General features: G+C 39.0%; 1 protein-coding gene across 1 annotated transcript; it reads left to right on the plus strand.

Moving 5' to 3' along the window:
- Positions 1-2,003: 2,003 nt before the first annotated feature.
- LOC109547492 (large ribosomal subunit protein uL24) lies at positions 2,004-2,533 on the plus strand. The gene has a single exon (XM_019920307.3). It carries the CDS (start codon positions 2,036-2,038, stop codon positions 2,471-2,473), a length of 438 nt encoding a protein of 145 aa, XP_019775866.2. The 5' UTR covers positions 2,004-2,035; the 3' UTR covers positions 2,474-2,533.
- Positions 2,534-20,812: the final 18,279 nt, after the last annotated feature.

Raw genomic sequence — 20,812 nt, forward strand, 5'->3', positions numbered from 1 at the left:
TTAGAGTCTGCTATGGACTGAATTATGTTCCCCCAAAATACAAAATATGTTGAATTCCTAATGCCTCCATGTGACTGTTTTGGAGATAGGGCCTTTAAGGAGGTGATTAACACGATTTAATGAGGTCGTCTGATACAATAAAACTGGTATCTTTATAAAAGAGGGAGAGACATCAGAGATATCTCTGTCTCCATCATGTGAGCACACAGAGAGAAGGTAGCTGTCTACAAATCAGGAAGAGAGTTCTCACCAGGAATCAAACTGGCCAGCACTTTGATCTTGGATTTTCCAGCCTCCAGAACTATAAGAAAATTAATTTCTATTGTTTAAGCCACCCAGTCTATAGTATTTTTTATGGCAATCTGAGCAAACTAAGACAGTGTCCAAGTACAAATTAGGGGAAAGAGTCCTTACAGAATCCCCTCACTCCTGACACCAACTGCAAGATCAGGGGCATTCCAAAACTACTTCAGTTTCCGTAATTAGTTAGAAGGATTCTCCAAACTCTTTGAAAGCTATTATACTCACAATTATGATTTATTACATGGAAAAGATATGAATTAAAATCAGCCAAAGGAAGAGATATATGGGGCAGAGTCTGGGAGAGTTCCAAACATGAAGCTTCCATTGTCCTCAGGACATGTTACCCTCCCAGCTTTGATGTGTGACAATATGTATGGAGTATTGCCAACCAGCGAAGCTCACCTGAAATTCCAGAGCATCCAGAGATTTTATTGGAGCTTTATTATGTAGGCAGGATTGACTAACATTGATTTTCCAGATGGTGCAATTTAACTTCTAGGTAGACTGATACCACATGACGCCAAATCCCTCACCCTAAATAACATGTTTTGGTCATTCTGGCATAGCCAGCTTCCACCCTAAGACTGTCAGAGTGGCCAGCCTAAACAAGACACTCCTATCAGGTATGACTTAGATTACCTTCCAAAAGCCAAGAGCAAAGGCCAGACCTCACTTTGGCCAAGGCCAAATTCTTTACTATGTATTCCCATTTAGTGAATCAATGTTAGACTCACTTCAGTACATATACACACATCATCATCTGATGCAAAGACTAAAGCATCCTTTTCCAGTCTCATATAGATGCATTTGTACAACAAACAGAGCTCCCCTCTTTTCTCTAAGGAGTAAGAAAGAGGGTTTGGTGGAGCATGGAGTGGGGGGACAGAAAATCACAGATCATAAGAGGGAGATATCTCATTGCATTTTGCTGTAGATGCTTGCATCTGAATAGTTTATTTTAAAAATTATCTTCAATCCATCATTAGTTTGAACAATTCACTCTATAAGTTATCATTCAATTTAAATTATCTTTCAATAAAAAAAATGGATTCTACATTTAAGGAACTTTAAAACTGGCAAATTAATTTGAAATATCACACATTGTAACATGGTCTTAACTGCCCTATACCTAGGACATAGCTTGCATCATGTGATTTACCTCTTGAGTTCCATAATACCCAAAGTGTTCTACATTCTGTTCAAGATGAGTCCTGCGATCACATGATTCAATGTCACAGCAATGTCAAATTCCTACAAAAGATTCTGAATGAGTACTCTCATTTGTCTTACAAATCTTGTTGCAGGCCAGTGGCATATATTATTAGCAGACTGGCAGTGATGTGTGAACAAGGTTTTGAGCGACACCATTCTAGACCAGTACTCCTCAAACTTTAATGGGTGTAAGAATCACCTAAGGTTTCTTATTAAAATAAATGTTCTAACTCATGAGATCTCAGGTAAAGCCTAAGAGTGTACATTTTCAATAAGCTCCCACATGTCATGGTGTTACTATTCTATGGACTACACTTAGATGAGTTTGATGCCAGAAAATTGCTTTCTACTTCACTGAGAAAAATAGAAACAACCAAAAGAAAATTTCTACTTGCTCTCACCACTAAATCTATCTACCCACCCACTTGCACTGTGCCCTTAAATTCTGTATTCCTAAGAGGACCTTCAAGAAGGTGGAGGAGGCCCTTTTGTGGCCATCGCTGAAGCGCCAACGGCCGAAATGAAGTTCAATCCCTTTGTGACTTCTGACCGAAGCAAGAACCGGAAAAGGCATTTCAATGCGCCTTCCCACATTCGCAGGAAAATTATGTCTTCCCCTCTTTCTAAAGAGCTGAGACAGAAGTACAATGTCCGATCCATGCCCATCCGGAAGGATGATGAAGTTCAGGTTGTACGAGGGCACTACAAAGGGCAGCAAATTGGCAAAGTAGTCCAGGTTTACAGGAAGAAGTATGTCATCTACATTGAACGAGTGCAGCGGGAGAAGGCTAATGGCACAACTGTCCACGTGGGCATTCACCCCAGCAAGGTGGTCATCACCAGACTAAAACTGGACAAAGACCGCAAAAAGATCCTCGAACGTAAAGCCAAGTCTCGCCAAGTAGGGAAGGAAAAGGGCAAATATAAGGAAGAAACAATTGAGAAGATGCAGGAATGAAGTGATCTTGTTTACAACTTTCATTAAAAACTGTTAAAATTAAAAAAAAAAAAAAAAGAAGGTGGAGGAGTAAGATGTGGAGATCACCTTCCTCTCCACAAATACATCAAAAATACATCCACGTGTGGAACAACTCCTACAGAGCACCTACTGAACACTGGCAGAAGATCTCAGACTTCCCAAAAGGCAAGAAACTCCCCACGTACCTGAGTAGGGCAAAAGAAAAACCAGAGACAAAAGAATAGGGATAGGGCCTGCACCTCTGGGAGGAAGCTGTGAAGGAGGAAATGTTTCCACACACTAGGAAGCCCCTTCACTGGAGGAGATAGGGGTTGGGCGGGGGAAGCTTTGGAGCCACGGAGGAGAGGGCAGCAAAAGAAGTGCAGAGGGCAAAGCAGAGAGATTCCTGCACAGAGGGTCAATGCCAACCAGCACTCACCAGCCTGAGAGGCTTGTCTGCTCACCTTCTGGGATGAGTGGGCACTGGGAGCTGAGGCTCAGGCTTCAGAGGTCAGATCCCAGGGAGAGGACTGAGGTTGGCTGCATGAACACAGCCTGAAGGGGGCTAGTGCACCACAGCTAGCCAGGAGGGTGTCCGGGAAAAAGTCTGGAACTGCCTAAGAGTCAAGAGACCGTTGCTTCAGGGTGCGTGAGGTGAGGAGATTCAGATCATCGCCTAAACAATCTTCAGAGACAGGCGTGAGCCACGCCTATCAGCACAGACACCAGAGACGGGCATGAAATGTTAAGGCTGCTGCTGCAGCTACCAAGAATCCTATGTGCAAGCACAGGTCACTATCCACACCTCCCCTCCTGGGACCCTGTGCAGCCCACCAATGTCAGGGTCCTGTGATCCAGAAAACTTCCCTAGGAGAACATACAGCATGCCTCAGGCTGTTGCAAAGTCACACCAGCCTCTGTCACCACATGTTAGCCCTGCATTCCGTACCCCTCCCTCTCCATAGCCTGAGTGAGCCAGAGCCCTCTAATCAACAACTGCTTTAACCCCCTCCTGTCTGGGTGAAAAACAGACACCAGAGGGCGACCTACTCACCAAATCCAATGCTGAACCCCAGGAGCTGTGTGAACAAAGAAGAGAAAGGGAAATTTCTCCATGCAGCTTCAGGAGCAGCGGATTAAATCGTGACAATCAACTTGATGTACCCTGCATCTCTGAAATACCTGAAAAGACAACGAATCATCCCAAAATTGGGGTTTGCTCTATGTGACTGACTAGTTTCTGACTTTTATGTTTATCTTAGTATAGTTTTTAGTGCTTGTTATCACTGGTGGATTTGTTTATTGCTTTGGTTCTCTTTAATTTTCCTTTTATTATTTTTAATTTTTTTATTTTAATAATACTTTTTAAAATTTTTATTTAAATAACTTTATTTATTTTATTATTCTTTCTTATTTTTTCTCACTTTTCTTCTGAGCTGTGAGGCTGACAAGGTCTTGGTGCTCTGGCTGGGTGTCAGGACTGAGAATCTGAGGTGGAAGAGCTGAGTTCAGGAAATTGGACCAGCAGAGACCTCTTAGCCCAACATAGTACCAATCGCTGAGAGCTCTCCCAGAGATTTCTGTCTCAATGCTAAGACCCAGCTCCACTCAATGACCAGCAATCTCCAGTGCTGGGCACTCCATGTAAAACAACTAGCAAGACAGGAACACACCCCACCCATTAGAAGAGAGGCTGCCTAAAATCATAATAAGTTCAGAGACACCCCAAAACACAACACCAGACATGGTACTGTCCACCAAGAAGACAAGATCAAGCCTCATCCATCAGAACACAGGCACAAGTTCCCTCTACCAGGAAGCCTACAAATTCACTGAAGCAACATTACCCACTGGGGGCAGACAATGAAAACAATGGGAACTATGAACCTGCAGCCTGCGAAAAGAAGACTCCAAATACAGTAAGTTAAGCAAAATGTGGTGACAGAGAAAAACACAGCAGATGAAGGAACAGGTAAAAATCCACCTGAACAAACAAATGAAAAGGAAATAGTCAGTCTTCCTGGAAAAGAATTCAGAGTAATGATAGTAAAGATGATCCAAAATCTTGGAAATACAATGGAGAAAAAACAAGAAATGTTTAACAAGGGCCTAGAAGAAATAAAGAGCAAACACACAACGATGAACACCACAATAAATGAAATTAAAAAGTCTCTAGAAGGAATCAATAGCAGAATAACTGAGAGAGAAGAATGGATAAGTGACCTGGAAGATAAAATAGTGGAAATAACTACCACAGAACAGAATAAAGAAAAAGAATGAAAAGAATTGAGGACAGCCTCAGAGACCTCTGGGACAATATTAACTACACCAACATTCGAATTATAGGGGTCCCAGGAGAAGAAGAGAAAAAGAAAGGGACTGAGAAAATATTTGAAGAGATTATAGTTGAAAAATTCCCTAATATGGGAAAGGAAATAGTCAATCAAGTCCAAGAAGAGCAGAGAGTCCCATACAGGATAAATCCAAGGAAAATCATGCCAAAACACATATTTATCAAACTATCAAAAATTAAATACAAAGAAACAATATTAAAAGCAACAAGGGAAAAGCAACAAATAACATACTAGGGAATCCCCATAAGGTTAACAGCTGATCTTTCAGCAGAAACTCTGCAAGCCAAAACGGGGTGACAGGACATATTCAAAGTGATGAAAGGGAAAAACCTACAACTAAGATTACTCTACACAGCAAGGACCTCATTCAGATTCGACGGAGAAATTAAAACCTTTACAGACAAGCAAAAGATAAGAGAATTCAGCACCACCAAACCAGCTTTACAACAAATGCTAAAGAAACTTATCTAAGTGGGAAACAAAAGAGAAGAAAAAGACCCACAAAAACAAACCCAAAACAATTAAGGAAATGGTAATAGGAACGTACATATCTATAATTACCTTAAATGTAAATGGATTAAATGCTCCAATTAAAAGACACAGGCTGGCTGAATGGATCAGAAATGAGACCCATATACATGTTGTCAACAAGAGACCCACTGTAGACCCATACAGACTGAAAGTGAGGGGATAGAAAAAAATACTCCACGCAAATGGATATCAAAGAAAGCTGGAGTAGCAATTCTCATATCAGACAAAATAGACTTTAAAATAAACAACGTCATGACACTAGATACAAATTACAGGAAAAAAATTGGAAAAAATACAAACACATGGAGGCCAAACAATGCACTACTAAATAATCAAGAGATCATTGAAGGAATCAAAGACAAAATCAAAAAATATCTTGAAACAGATAACAAAAAAAACACGACGACCCACAACTTATGGGATGCAGCAAAAGCAGCTCTAAGAGGGATGTTTATGGCAATAAAATCCTACCTCAAGAAACATGAAAAACCTCAAAGAAATAACCTAACCTTACACCTGAAGCAATTATAGAAAGAAGAAGAAGAACAACAAAAAAACCCCAAAGGTGGCAGAAGGAAAGAAATCATAAAGACCAGATCAGGAATAAATGAAGGAAACAATAGCAAAAATCAATAAAACTAAGAGATGGATCTTTGAGAGGATAACCAAAATTGATAAACCATTAGCCAGACTCAACAAGAAAAAAAGGAAAATGACTCAAATCAACAGAATTACAAATGAAAAAGGAGAAGTAACAACTGACACTGTAGAAATACAAAGGATCATGAGAGATTACTACAAACAACTCTATGCCAATAAAATGGACCACCTGGAAGAAATGGACAAATTCTGAGAAATGCACAACCTTCCAAGACTGAACCAGGAAGAAATAGAAAATACGAACAGACAAATCACAAGCAATGAAATTGAAACTGTGATTAAAAATCTTCCAACAAACAAAAGCCCAGGACCAGATGGCTTCAAAGGCTAATTCTATCAAACATTTAGAGAAGAGCTAACACCTATCCTTCTCAAGGTCTTCCAAAATATAGCAGACGGAGGAACACTCCCAAACTCATTCTACAAGGCCACCATCACCCTGATACCAAAACCAGACAAAGATGTCCCAAAGAAAGAAAACTATAGGCCAATATCACTGATGAACATAGATGCAAGAATCTTCAACAAAATACTGGCAAACAGAATCCAACAGCACATTAAAATGATCATACACCACGATCAAGTGGGGTTATCCCAGGGATGCAAGGATTCTTCAATATACACAAATCTATCACTGATACACCTTATTAACAAATTGAAGATAAAAAATATATGATAATCTCAATAGATGCGGAAAAAGCTTTCAACAAGATTCAAAACCCATTTATAATAACTCCCCCCAGAAAGTAGCCACAGAGGGAAGCTACATCAACATATTGAAGGCTATATATGACTAACCCACATCCAACCTCATTCTTAATGGTGAAAAACTAAAACCATTTTCAATAAGATCAGGAACAAGACAAGTTTGCCCACTCTCACCACTATTGTTCAACATAGTTTTGGAAGTTTTAGCCACAGCAATCAGAGAAAAAAAGAAATAAAAGGAATCCAAATTGGAAAAGAAGTAAAACTGTCACTGTTTGCAGATGACACGATATTATACATAGAGAAACCTAAACATGCTACCAGAAAACTACTAGAGCTAATCAATCAATTTGGTAAAGTAGCAGGATACAAAATTAATGCACAGAAACTTATTGCATTCCTATATACTAATGATGAAATATCTGAGAGAAATTAAGGTAACACTCCCATTTACCATTGCAAAAGAAGAACAAAATACCTAGGAATAAACCTACCTAAGAAGGTAAAGACCTGTACTGAGAAAACTATAAGACACTGATGAAAGAAATTAAAGATGATACAAATAGATGGAGAGATATACCATGTTCTTCAATTGGAAGAATCAACATTGTGAAAATGATTCTACTACCCAAAGCAATCTACATATTCAATGCAATCCCAGTCAAACTACCGCAAGCATTTTTCTCAGAACTAGAACAAAAAATTTCACAATTTGTATGGAAACACAAAAGACCCTGAATAGCCAAAGCAACCTTGAGAATGAAAAATGGAGCTGGAGGAATCAGACTCTCTGATTTCAAACTATACTACAAAGATACAGTAATCAAGACAGTATGGTACTGGCACAAAAACAGAAATACAGATAAAAGGAACAGGATAGAAAACCCAGAGATAAAGCCACGCACATATGGTCACCTTATGTTTGATAAAGGAGGCAAGGATATACAATGGAGAAAAGACAGGTTCTTCCATAAGTGGTGCTGGCAAAATTGGACAGCTACATGTAGAAGAATGAAACTAGAACACTCCTTAACACCACAAATAAAAGTAAACTCAAAATGGATTAAAGACCTAAATGTAAGTCGAAACACTATAAAACTCTTAGAGGAAACTGTAGGCAGAACATTCTATGACATAAATCACAGCAAGATCTTTTTTGAGCCATGTTCTAGAAAAATGGAAAAATAAAATAATTAAATAGGACCAAATGAAACTTAAAAGCTTTTGCACAGCTAAGGAAACCATAAACAACAGGAAAAGGCAAACCTTAGAATGGGAGAAAATATTTGCACATGAAGCAACTGACAAAGGATTAATCTCTAAAATATACAAGCAGCTCATGCAGCAAAATATCAAAAACACAAACAACCCAATCCAAAACTGGGCAGAAGACCTAAATAGACATTTCTCCAAAGAAGATATACAGATTGCCAACAAACACATGAAAAGATGCTCAACATCACTAATCATTAGAGCAAAGAAAATCAAAACTGCAATGAGGTATCACCTCACAGTGGTCAGAATAGCCATCATTTAAAAAGTCTACAAAAATAAATGCTGGAGAGAGTGTGGAGAAAAGGGAACCCTCTTGCACTGTTGGTGGGAATGTAAATTGATACAGCCACTATGGAGAACAGTATGGAGGTTCCTTAAAAAACTAAACATAGAAATACCATACAACCCAGCAATCCCAATACTGGGCATATACCCTGAGAAAACCATAATTCAAAAAGAGTCAAGTACCACAATATTCATTGCAGCTTTATTTACAATAGCCAGGACATGGAAGCAACCAAAGTGTCAATCAACAGATGAATGGATAAAGAAGATGTGGCATATATATAGAATGGATTATTACTTAGCCATAAAAAGAAACAAAATTAAGTTATTTGTAGTGAGGTGGATGGACATAGCGTCTGTCATACATAGTGAAGTAAGTCAGAAAGAGAAAAACAAATACTGTATGCTAACACATATATATATATATATATATATATGGAATGTAAAAAATATTAATAATAAAAAGGTCTCTGAAGAACCTAAGGGCAGGAGAGGAGTAAAGATGCAGATGTAGAGAATGGACTTGAGAACACTGTGAGGGGGAAAGGTAAGCTGGGGCGAAGTGAGAGAGTGGCATGGACATATATACACTACCAAATGTAAAATCAGTAGCTAGTGGGAAGCAGGTGCATAGCACATGGAGATCAGCTCAGTGCTTTGTGACCACCTAGAGAGGTGGGCTATAGAGGGTGGGAGAGAGATGGAGGAGGGAGGAGATATGGTGACATATGTATATGTATAGCTGATTCACTTTGTTATACAGCAGAAACTAACCCAAAAATGTAAAGCAATTATAGTCCAATAAAGATATTAAAAAAAATTATTCATTCCCTCCTTTCCTACTGGTAAATCACCTACATTCTCATCTAAAACCAATCCCTTCACTTGTGAGTTAGATCTCATCCCCTTTCTCCATCTCAAGAACATCACTGCAAGATTTGCTCTCATCATTTTCCATATCATCATTTTCTCCCACTCATTGTAACACTCCTACCAGTATTTTTTTAACATTTTTATTGGAGTATAATTGCTTTAAAGTGGTGTGTTAGGTCTGCTTTATAACAAAGTGAATCAGTTATACATATACATATGTCCCCATATCTCTTCCCTCTTGCATCTCCCTCCCTCCTACCCTCCCTATCCCACCCGTCTTCGTGGTCACAAAGCACCTAGCTGATCTCCCTGTGCTACACAGCTGCTCCCCACTAGATATCTATTTTACGTTTGGTAGTGTATATATGTCCATGCCACTCTCTCACTTTGTCCCAGCTTACCCTTCCCCCTCCCTGTATCCTCAAGTCCATTCTCTAGTAAGTCTGCCTCTTTATTCCCATCTTGTCCCTAGGTTCCTCATGACCTTTTTATTTTTTAGTTCCATATATAAGTGTTACCATACAGTATTTGTTTTTGTCTTTCTGACTTACTTCACTCTGTATGACAGACTCTATGTCCATCCACCTCACTACAAATAATTCAGTTTCATTCCTTTTTATGGCTCAGTAATATTCCATTGTATATATGTGCCACATCTTCTTTAACCATTCATCTGTTGATGGATACTTCAGTTGCTTTCATGTCCTGGCTATTGTAAATAGAGCTGTCAATGAATATTTTGGTACTTGACTCTTTTTGAATCATGGTTTTCTCACGGTATATGTCCAGTAGTGGGATTGCTGAGTCGTATGTAAGTTCTACTTTTAGTTTTTTAAGGATACTGTTCTCCATATTGTTGGTATCAATTTACATTCCCACCAACAGTGCAAGAGGGTTCCCTTTTCTCCACACCCTCTCCAGCACTTATTGTTTGTAGATTTTTGATGATGGCCATTCTGACCAGTGTGAGATGATATCTCATTGTAGCGTTGATTTGCATTTCTCTAATGATTAATGATGTTGAGCATTCTTTCATGTGTCTACTGCAAATCTGTATATCCTCTTTGGAGAAATGTCTATTTAGATATTCTGCCCATTTTGGGATGGGGTTGTTTGTTTTTTTAATGTTGAGCTGCTTGTAAATTATTGAGATTAATCCTTTGTCAGTTGCTTCATTTGCAAATATTTTCTCCCATTCTGAGGGTTTTCTTTTTATCTTGTTTATGGTTTCCTTTCCTGTGCAAAAGCTTTAAGATTTCATTAGGTCACATTTATTTATTTTTGTTTTTATTTCCATTTCTCTAGGAGGTGGGTCAAAAAGGATCTTGCTGTGATTTATGTCATAGAGTGTTATGCCTGTTTTCTTCTAAGAGTTTGATGGTGTATGGCCTTACATTTAGGTTTTTAATCCATTTTGACTTAGTTTTTGTGTATGGTCTTAGGGAGTGTTCAAATTTCATTCTTTTACATGTAGCTGTCCAGTTTCCCCAGCACCACTTACTGAAGAGACTGTCTTTTCTCCACTGTATATTCTTGCCTCCTTTATCAAAGATAAGGTAACCATATGTGTGTGGGTTTATCTCTGGGCCTTCTATCCTGTTCCATTGATCCATATTTCTCTTTCTTTGCCAGAACCATTCTGCCTTGATTACTGTAGCTTTGTAATATAGTCTGAAGTCAGGAAGCTTGATTCCTCCAGCTCCGTTTTTCTTTCTCAAGATTGCTTTTGCTATTTGGGGTCTTTTTTGTCTCTATACAAATTGTGAAAATTTTTATTCTAGTCTGTGAAAAATGCCAGTGGTACTTTGATAGGGATAGCATTGAATCTGTAGATTGCTTTGGGTAGTAGAGTCATTTTCACATTGTTGTTTCTTCCAATACAAGAACATGGTATATCTCTCCATCTATTTGTAACATCTTTAATTTCTTTCATCAGTGTCTTATAATTTTCTGCATACAGGTCTTTTGTCTCCTTAGGTAGGTTTATTCCTAGATATTTTATTCTTTTTGCTGCAATGTAAATGGGAATGTTTTCTTAATTTTACTTTCAGATATTTCATCATTAGTGTATAGGAATGCAAGAGATTTCTGTGCATTAATTTTGTATCCTGCTATTCTACCAAATTCATTGATTAGCTCTAGTAGTTTTCTGGTATCATGTCATCTGTAAACAGTGACAGCTTTACTTCTTCTTTTCCCATTTGGATTCCTTTTGTTTCTTTACTTCTCTGATTGCTTGGCTAAAACTTCCCCAACTATGTTGAACAATAGTGGTGAGAGTGGGCAACCTTGATTTGTTCCTGATCTTAGTGGAAATGATTTCAGTTCTTCATCATTGAGGATGATGTTGGCTGTGGGTTTGTCATATATGGCCTTTATTATGTTGAGGAAAGTTCCCTCTATGCCTACTTTCTGCAGGGTTTTTATCATAGATGAGTGTTGAATTCTGTCAAAAACTTTCTCTTCATCTATTGAGATGATCATATGGTTTTTCCCCTTCAAAAAATGGTGTATCATGTTAATTGAATGCGTATATTGAAGAATCCTTGCATTCCTGGGATAAAACCCAATTGATCATAGTGTATGATCCTTTTAATGTGCTGTTGGAATCTGTTTGCTAGTATTTTGTTCAGGATTTTTGCATCTATATTCATCAGTGATATTGGCCTGTAGTTCTTTTTCTTTTTGACATCTGTCTGGTTTTAGTATCAGAGTGATGGTGGCCTCGTAGAATGAGTTTGTGAGTGTTCCTCCCTCTGCTATATTTTGGAAGAGTTTGAGAAGGATAGGTGTTAGCTCTTCTCTAAATGTTTGACAGAATTTGCCTGTGAAGCCATCTGGTCCTGGCTTTTGTTTGTTGGAAGATTTTTCATCACAGTTTCAATTTCAGTGCTTGTGATTGGTCTGTTCATATGTTCTATTTCTTCCCGGTTCAGTCTTGGAAGGTTGTGCATTTCTCAGAATTTGTCCATTTCTTCCAGGTTGTCCATTTTATTGGCATATAGTTGCTTGTAGTTATCTCCCATGATCTTTTGTATTTCTGCAGTATTAGTTGTTATTTCTCCTTTTTCATTTCTAATTCTGTTTATCTGAGTCTTCTCCTTTTTTATCTTGATAATACTAGGTAATGGTTTATCAATTTTGTTTATCTTCTCAAAGAACCAACTTTTAGTCTTATGGATCTTTGCTATCATGTCCTTCATTTCTTTTTCATTTATTTCTGACCTGATCTTTATGAATTCTTTCCTTCTGCTAAGTTTGTTGTTTTGGGGTTTTTTTTCGTTTTTTTGTGTGTGGTACACGGGCCTCTCGCTGTTGTGGCCTCTCCCATTATGGAGAACAGGCTCTGGATGCACAGGCTCAGAGGCCATGGCTCACGGGCCCAGTCATTCCGCAGCATTTGGGATCTTCCCGGACTGGGGCACGAACCCGTGTCCCCTGCATCGGCAGGCAGACTCTCAAATATTGTGCCACCAGGGAAGCCCAAGTTTGGGGTGCATTTTTTTTTGTTCTAATTGCTTTCATGTAAGGTTAGATGGTTTATTTGAGGTGTTCCTTGTTTCTTAAGGTAGGATTGTATTGCTATAAACTCTCCTCTTAGAACTGCTTTTGCTGCATCCCATAGGTTTTGGGTTGTGTTTTCATTGTCATTTGTTTCTAGGCATTTTTTGTTTTCCTCTTTGATTTCTTCAGTGATCTCTTGGTTATTAAGTAGTCTGTTGTTTAGCCTCCATGTGTTTGTATTTCTTACAAATTTTTTCCTGTAATTGATATCTAGTCTCATAGAAGTGTGGTCGAAAATGATACTTGATATGATTTCAATTTTCTTAAATTTACCAAGGCTTGATTTGTGACCCAAGATAAGATCTACACTGGAGAATGTTCCATGATCACTTGAGAAAAATGTGTATTCTGTTGTTTTTGGATGGAATGTCCTGTAAATATCAATGAAGTCCATCTTGTTTAATGTATCATTTAAAGGTTGTGTTTCCTTATTTATTTTCATTTTGGATGAGCTGTCCATTGTGCAAGTGGGGTGTTAAAGTCCCCTGCTATGATTGTGTTACTCTCAATATCCAGTTTTATGGCTGTTAGTTTTTGCCTTATGTATTGTTGTGCTCCTATGCTGGATGCATAAATATTTACAATTGTTATATCTTCCTCTTGGTTTGATCCCTTGATCATTATGTAGTGTCCTTCTTTCTCTCTTGTAATAGCCTTTGTTTTAAAGTCTATTTTGTCTGATATGAGAATTGCTACTCCAGCTTTCTTTTGGTTTCCATTTGCATGGAGTATCTTTTTCCATCCCTTCACTTCCAGTTTGTATGTGTCTGTAGGTCTGAAGTGGGTCTCTTGTAGACAGCATATATACAAGTTTTGTTTTTGTATTCATTCAGCCAATCTATGTCTTTTGGTTGGAGCACTTAATCCATTTATATTTAAGGTAACTATCAATATGTATGTTCCTATTACCATTTTCTTAATTGTTTTGGGTTTATTGTTGTAGGTCTTTTCCTTCTCTTATGTTTCCTGCCTAGGGAAGTTCCTTTAGCATTTGTTGTAAAGCTAGTTTGGTGGTGCTGAATTGTCTTAGCTTTTGCTTATCTGTAAAAGCTTTTAATTTCCATCAAGTCTGAATAAGATCCTTGTTGGGTAAAATAAACCTGGTTGTAGGTTTTTCTCCTTCATCACTTTAAATGTGTCCTGCCACTGCCTTCTTACTTGCAAAAGTTTCTTCTGAAAGTTCAGCTGTTAACCTTATGGGGATTCCCTTATGTGTTATTTGTTGTTTTTCCCCTGCTGCTTTTAATATTTGTGCTTTGTATTTAATTTTTGTTAGTTTGATTAATATGTGTCTTGGCATGTTTCTCCTTGGATTTATCCTATATGGGAATCTCTGTGCTTCCTGGACTTCATTAACTATTTCCTTTTCCATATTAGGGAAGTTTTCAACTATAATCTCTTCAAATATTTTCTCAGTTCCTTTCTTTTTCTCTTCTTCTTTTGGGACTGCTATAATTCGAATGTTGGTGCGTTAAAGTTGTCCCAGAGGTCTCTGAGACTGTCCTCAATTCTTTTCATTCTTTTTTCTTTATTTTGCCCTGCAGTAGTTATTTCCACTATTTTATCTTCCAGGTCACTTACCCGTTCTTCTGCCTCAGTTATTCTGCTATTGATCCCTTCTAGAGAATTTTAAATTTCAGGTATTGTGTTGTTCATCACTGTTTGTTTGCTCTTTAGTTCTTCTAGGTCCTTTTTAAATGTTTCTTTTATTTTCTCCATTCTGTTTCCAAGATTTTGGATCATCTTTACTATCATTATTCTGAATTCTTTTTCAGGTAGACTGCCTATTTCCTCTTCATTTGTTAGGTCTGGTGGGTTTTTGCCTTGTTCCTTCATCTGCTGTGTGTTTCTCTGTCTTCTCATTTTGTTTAAACTACTGTGTTTGGGGTCTGCATTTTGGATGCTGCAAGTTGGTAGATCCCGTTTTTTTTTTGGTGTCTGTCCCCAGTGGCTAAGGTTGGTTCAGTGGGTTGTGTAGGCTTCCTGGTGGAGGGGACTAGTTCCTGTGTTCTGGTGGATGAGGCTGGATCTTGTCTCTCTGTTAGGCAGATCCACATCTGTTGGTGTGTTTTGGGGTGTCTGTGGCCTTATTATGATTTTAGGCAGCCTCTGTGTTAATGGATGTGGTTGTGTTCCTGTCTTGCTAGTTGTTTGGCATAGGGTGTCCTGCACTGTAGCTTGCTGATCGTTGAGTGGAGCTGGGTCTTGGCGTTGAGATGGAGATCTCTGGGAGATTTTCGCCGTTTGATATCACATGGAGTTGGGAGGTCTCTTGTGGACCAGTGTGCTGCACTTGGCTCTCCCACCTCAGTGGCATAGCCATGACACCTGGCTGGAGCACTAAGAGCCTTTCATCCACACAGCTCAGAATAAAATGGAGGAAAGAAAGAAAGAAGAAGATAAAATGAAATGAAGTAAAATAAAATAATTTTTAAAAATTAAGAAAAAATATTTTTTAAATAAAAAAAGGAAAAAGGACAGAAAGAACCCTAGGACAAATGGTAAAAGCAAAGCTATACAGACAAAATCACACACAGAAGCATACACATACACACAAAAAGAGAAAAAGGGAAAAAATATATATATGTCATTGCTCCCAAAGTCCACCTCCTGAATTTGGGATGATTCGTTGTCTATTCATGTATTCCACAAATGCAGGGTACATCAAGTCGATTGTGGAGATTTAATCCACTGCTCCTGAGGCTGCTGGGAGAGATTTCCATTTCTCTTCTTTGTTCGCACAGGTCCTGGGGTTTTACTTTGGATTTGGACCCGCCTCTGCGTGTAGGTTGCCTGAGGGCGCCTGTTCTTTGCTCAGACAGGATGGGGTTAAAGGAGCAGCTGATCTGGGGGCTCTGGCTCACTCAGGCCAGGGCGAGGGAGGGGTACTGAATGTGGGACGAGCTTGCGGCAGCAGAAGGTAACATGACATTGCATCAGCCTGAGGCGCGCCGTGTGTTCTCCCGGGAAGTTGTCCCTGGATCCCAGTACCCTGGCAGTGGCGGGCTGCACAGGCTTCTCGGAAGGGAGGTGTGGATAGTGACCTGTGCTCGCACACAGGCTTCTTTGTGGAGGCAGCAGCAGCCTTAGCATCTCATGCCCTTCTCTGGGGTCCGCGCTGTTAGCCGCAGCTCGCGCCCATCTCTGGAGCTCCTTTAAGCAACGCTCTTAATCCCCTCTCCTCGCGCACCAGGAAACAAAGAAGGAAGAAAAATTTTCTTGCCTCTTCGGCAGCTCCAGACTTTTTCTAGGACTCCCTCCTGGCCAGCTGTGGTGCACTAACCCTCTTCAGGCTGTGTTCACGCAGCCAGCCCCAGTCCTCTCCCTGCGATCCGAGGGAAGCCTGAGCCTCAGCTCCCAGCCCCCGCCCATCCTGGCAGGTGAGCAGAGAAGCCTCTCGGGTTGATGAGTGCTGGTCGGCACCGATCCTCTGTGCGGGAATCTCTCCACTTTGCCCTCCACACTCCTGTTGTTGTGCTCTCCTCCGTGGCTCCAAAGCTTCCCCCACTCTGTCACCCACAGTCTCTGCCTACGAAGGGGCTTCCTAGTGTGTGGAAACCTTTCCTCCTTCACAGATCCCTCCCACTGGTGCAGGTCCCGTCCCTATCCTTTTGTCTCTGTTTATTCTTTTTTCTTTTGCCCTACCCAGGTACGTGGGGAGTTTCTTGCCTTTTGGGTGGTCTGAGGTCTTCTGCCAGCGTTCAGTAGGTGTTCTGTAGGAGTTGTTCCACATGTAGATGTATTTCTGATGTACTTGTGGGGAGGAAGGTGATCTCCGCGTCTTACTCTTCCATCATCTTGAAGTTCTCCCCTCCCACCAGTATTAAAACATGCTGTTATAGTTCCATCTTAGGAAAACACACAATAATAACAAATAATCCTCTCTCACACCCACACTCTCTGCCAAGTACCTCCCCCATTTCTTTGCTTCCCTTAATTGCAAAACTCCTGAATAGAATTTTCTTTTGCATCTCCCATTTCTGTCCTCCAATTCTCCCTAGAGCTCACCTCGATCATACCTTTACCCTCACTTCTCCAACCAGACAGCTCTTACCGAAGCCCTAATGACTTGCACATTTTTAGAGCCAATTCTTAGTCACACCTTGCATGATCTTGAAGCAGCATTTAGCCCAGCCAACTACTTGCTTCTCCTGGAAAGACTGTCATCACTGGGCTTCTAGAATACTACTCTCCCTTTGTTTTTCTCCTCAGATTCCTTTACTGCTTCCTTCTCATCTCACCCATCTCTTTCATTTTAGAGGTCTCCAGAGCTTAGACCTTGACCTTTTCTTTCTCTATATTCATTCTTCTACAATATGCATGTATATGCTGCTGACTCCAGAATGTATATCTTCTGACCAGATCTCGCCATTGAACTATGGGCCTGCTTATGTAGCACATGCATTTACATGACCAATAGGTAACTCAATGGTAACATGTCTAAAGGAAACTTCTAATCTCCTCCCAAAGTCCTCTGCACCTCCTTTCATCACTCCCAAGTGGTCCAAGTCATCAATTCTCATCTAGATTGCTGAAATAGCCCCAAAATGGTCTTCTTGCTTCTATCTTTGCCCCTATAGAGTTTATATTTAAAACAACAGCCAGGGTGATCCTTGTAAAACATCAGCTTAAACATGACATTCTACTCAGCTCTTCAATGGCTCCCCATATGAATTAACTAAAGAATTGGATTCCTGTTTCTCAGAAAGTCTTCTAAAGGATTATGTACATAATTATTACAGCATAATTCACACATTATTGTATTCTTCATTGGCTTTTCTCCCTTCTCTGTCTCATTTTCCATACTCCCTCATTTGTGTTTCTGGGAATCTCTGAAATAAATTACCTGTATTAAAAAAAATGGATTCCCAAATCATACTAACACAAACAAGTAATCTTATTCAGTATCATGCTTTCCTAATAGTTTCAAAGACACAAGCAAAGTAGGGAAAGGTCTGGGGTACCATGTGGTTTCCCAGCTTCTTTCTTCCCACAACAAGCACATGACCTCTGGCCCAGATGTTACATAAAGTCTCTAACTAAGGTTTGTGGGTCACCTCACAGAGGAGGAAGTATTTAGGTAATGAAATTTCTCTATTTTAATCTCCTATCATCATAGGGCTTGTGACATTTTTCCAGAGAGCCATGCCTCATAAACCCATAGGTTCTAGGTTTGTTTACCCTAAGCAATCCTAAACCAGAGATATCTTGCTATGAGCCTTTTGTAAAGAAGGATTCTTCTCTTAATAAATACCACAAGTCTATTTACCAAAAGGTCTAGTTAACAGCACGTTACAAGGATGTTAAACTGGTTACCTTCTTTCTTTCTTTCTCTGGAAGCCTCCACCCCAATAATCAAGAGAATGGATCAAAAAGTTAAATTAAAGGCCAGCTGTTTGAATTTCTTCCTTACAACCATCTCCCTTAGAGTAAAAGTCAAGTGGCCTTACCTGTTGTGCAGTCATCCCCCACCTTTTTCTTTGCCTCTGCTCACTCCACTCCACCTACTCTGGCTCTTTGATGTTTCTCAGAGGTAAAGCACATTCTTGACCCAGGATTTTTCCATTTACTTTTTCCTCTGAATTCTTTCTCCATCTGCCTATTTAAAAAAACAAAACAAAACAACGATCCATTCTTCATACCCTACCTCCCTTGTTGGCAAATGAGATGGAGAAGAAGGTCTTTGACCTGGAACAAACTGAATAGCAATGTCACTGAAGTAGGGATGAAATACTGGGTATGTAAGGATGGCAATGCCCTGACATGAGGGAATGGTTGAAGGCAATGGGGATGTTTACCTAGAGGTGACCTGATAACTGTCTTCAAATATTTACAGATCTTTTAGGTGGAAAAGGGATTCAACCTTGACATGTTTGGAACTAAGATTAATGGAAAAATAACTACAGAGACACACCTTAGACGAATAGAGGGAAGCACTGTCCAAGGAAATTCAAAACTTGTTACTCAATGTGTGGTTACTCAAGGCCTGGGGACTTGCTAGAAATGCAGAAAATCAATCCCCATGCAGGCTACTGAATCAGAATCTGGGTTTAAACAACACCCCCAGGTGATCTGTACACATGTTGCAGTTTGAGAAGCATTGCTGTGGATGGATGATCTTTGGAGTTCCCAAACCTAAGGTTTTGTGTGTGGTGGAAAGTGAAACTGGAAAAGGAGATTGCAGTTAAATCAGAAGACTATCAAATTCAGTTCTAAGGAGTAAGGACTTTTTTTAGGCATCAAGGTAGGGAATCTTCAATTTTTTTCTGCAAAAAAAGTGTCATCATCAGATTATAAATTATCTTCCATATGTGTGTATAGGAGGATTATGCCATTGGAAAAATAATTATTTGCATTCTTTTTATCTTTCTGTTTGATTGAGATATAATGGACCTACAGCACTGTATAAGTTTAAAGCATACAGCTTAATGATTTGACTTAACATATAATGTGAAATGATTATTACAATAAGTTTAGTTTCCTTGTGATGAGAACTTGTAGGATTTACTTTCTTAACAGCTTTCAAATATACCATACGTATTTAGTCATGTTTGTATTCTTATGCACAGTTTCCAAGAATCGTTTTTCTCCCAGATAATCTGCTCGTGACTGTTTTGAAAGCCTGACAGCAGGAGCTTCTATTTCTGAAGAATACAGATATTGATTCCTTATCTCAGCTTTCAAAGTCACTCTACTAATGGCTTTCACTATAGCTGAAAAATTCATTTATATCTGGGAGAAGCCACATCTAATTGTCAATATTTTATACCTCTGAAAGTTGGGATTAAAAAAGAGAAGGGAAGAGCATTTATTTTTTTATACACCCTGTATTATTTGGCTTATTATAACAAGTATGAATGACACCCATCCCCACCACTGCCTTCACAACTTAAAAATAAAAGCCATATAAATGTATTAGAAATAAAAGCCATATAAAGTGTTAGACTCTGGTTAAAAATAAGGAAGTACCCACTATGCTCTTGTAGCTTTTTAGCTTGTCATTTTCCATCACAAGCTATCCAAATTATTATTAGCTATTCTGCTGGTCAGTTTTTATCTCCACTGCTCAATGATGTTTGAGCAGACAGCCGTTTACTTATAACAGAGTGACTAGAAGACAAATGAGGAAAGAAGACCTAGTCAGACATGACAAATTCCTATAAGAAACACCTTTTCCTGGCCATTACCTATACCAGTTTGGGGTCTGCTACAAAACCCACATGTAGAAAAAGGCACATCTGTGTTGCTATCAGTCTTTCAAAAGACTGAGTCTCTTAAAAGTACTAACATTCAATATTGAGAAAAGAAGCCTAAAAATACTATTGCAACACATTTTACATCTTGCAAAGTATTTTTGCATATTACATCTCAATTGCTCTCACAGAAATCTTGGTATATATTTAAGGTAGATATTATTATTAGCATTATCCTTTCAGTTTTGTAGATTAAGACCAGGGATCTCAGAGAGGTTAATTAAGAAGAAGGACAGGGGGACTTTTTATACTACCATTTGCTCTTGAGTGAATCATATGTAAAAATATTCATTTGTGAATCAGTAAGAAAATAATCTTATAATGTCTCTACAAAATGATCCCTTGATAGGAAGTGTAAGAATAATTGCTACTCTCTACTAAGCACATGTCTATGTCAGACACTGCACATGCATTATTGATAATCACTACCTGCAAAGTAGTCATTATTATCCCTACTATAGAGGTAGAAAAGGTAAGATTCAGAACAGTTAAACACTGTGTCATGTTTACAATTTTCTTTTTATTTTTTAAATTGAGGTAAAATTCATATAACAATGTTACACTTTTTGATGCTGGATTCAAATCCAGCTTTAACTTTCAAGTCCATGTTTTGTCCCCTATGACACAGCTTCTCGCCATGAATCTCCTTATTACTAGGAGAATCTAGCATTGCAGAAGGAGACCTCTGTCCCAAAAGCTCCATCCAGAGATTGTACTATTTCTAACTTCCATTGTCTGAGATTTAATGTTTTGAACAGAACTGTCATCAGATCATTTTGTTTTTCTTTTCTTGTCAAGTCACAGACAGCTGGTATCAAAATCATTTCTTTCCAAAC

The sequence above is a fragment of the Tursiops truncatus genome, chromosome 1, assembly GCF_011762595.2.
Source record: "Tursiops truncatus isolate mTurTru1 chromosome 1, mTurTru1.mat.Y, whole genome shotgun sequence".
Lineage (NCBI taxonomy): Eukaryota > Metazoa > Chordata > Mammalia > Artiodactyla > Delphinidae > Tursiops > Tursiops truncatus.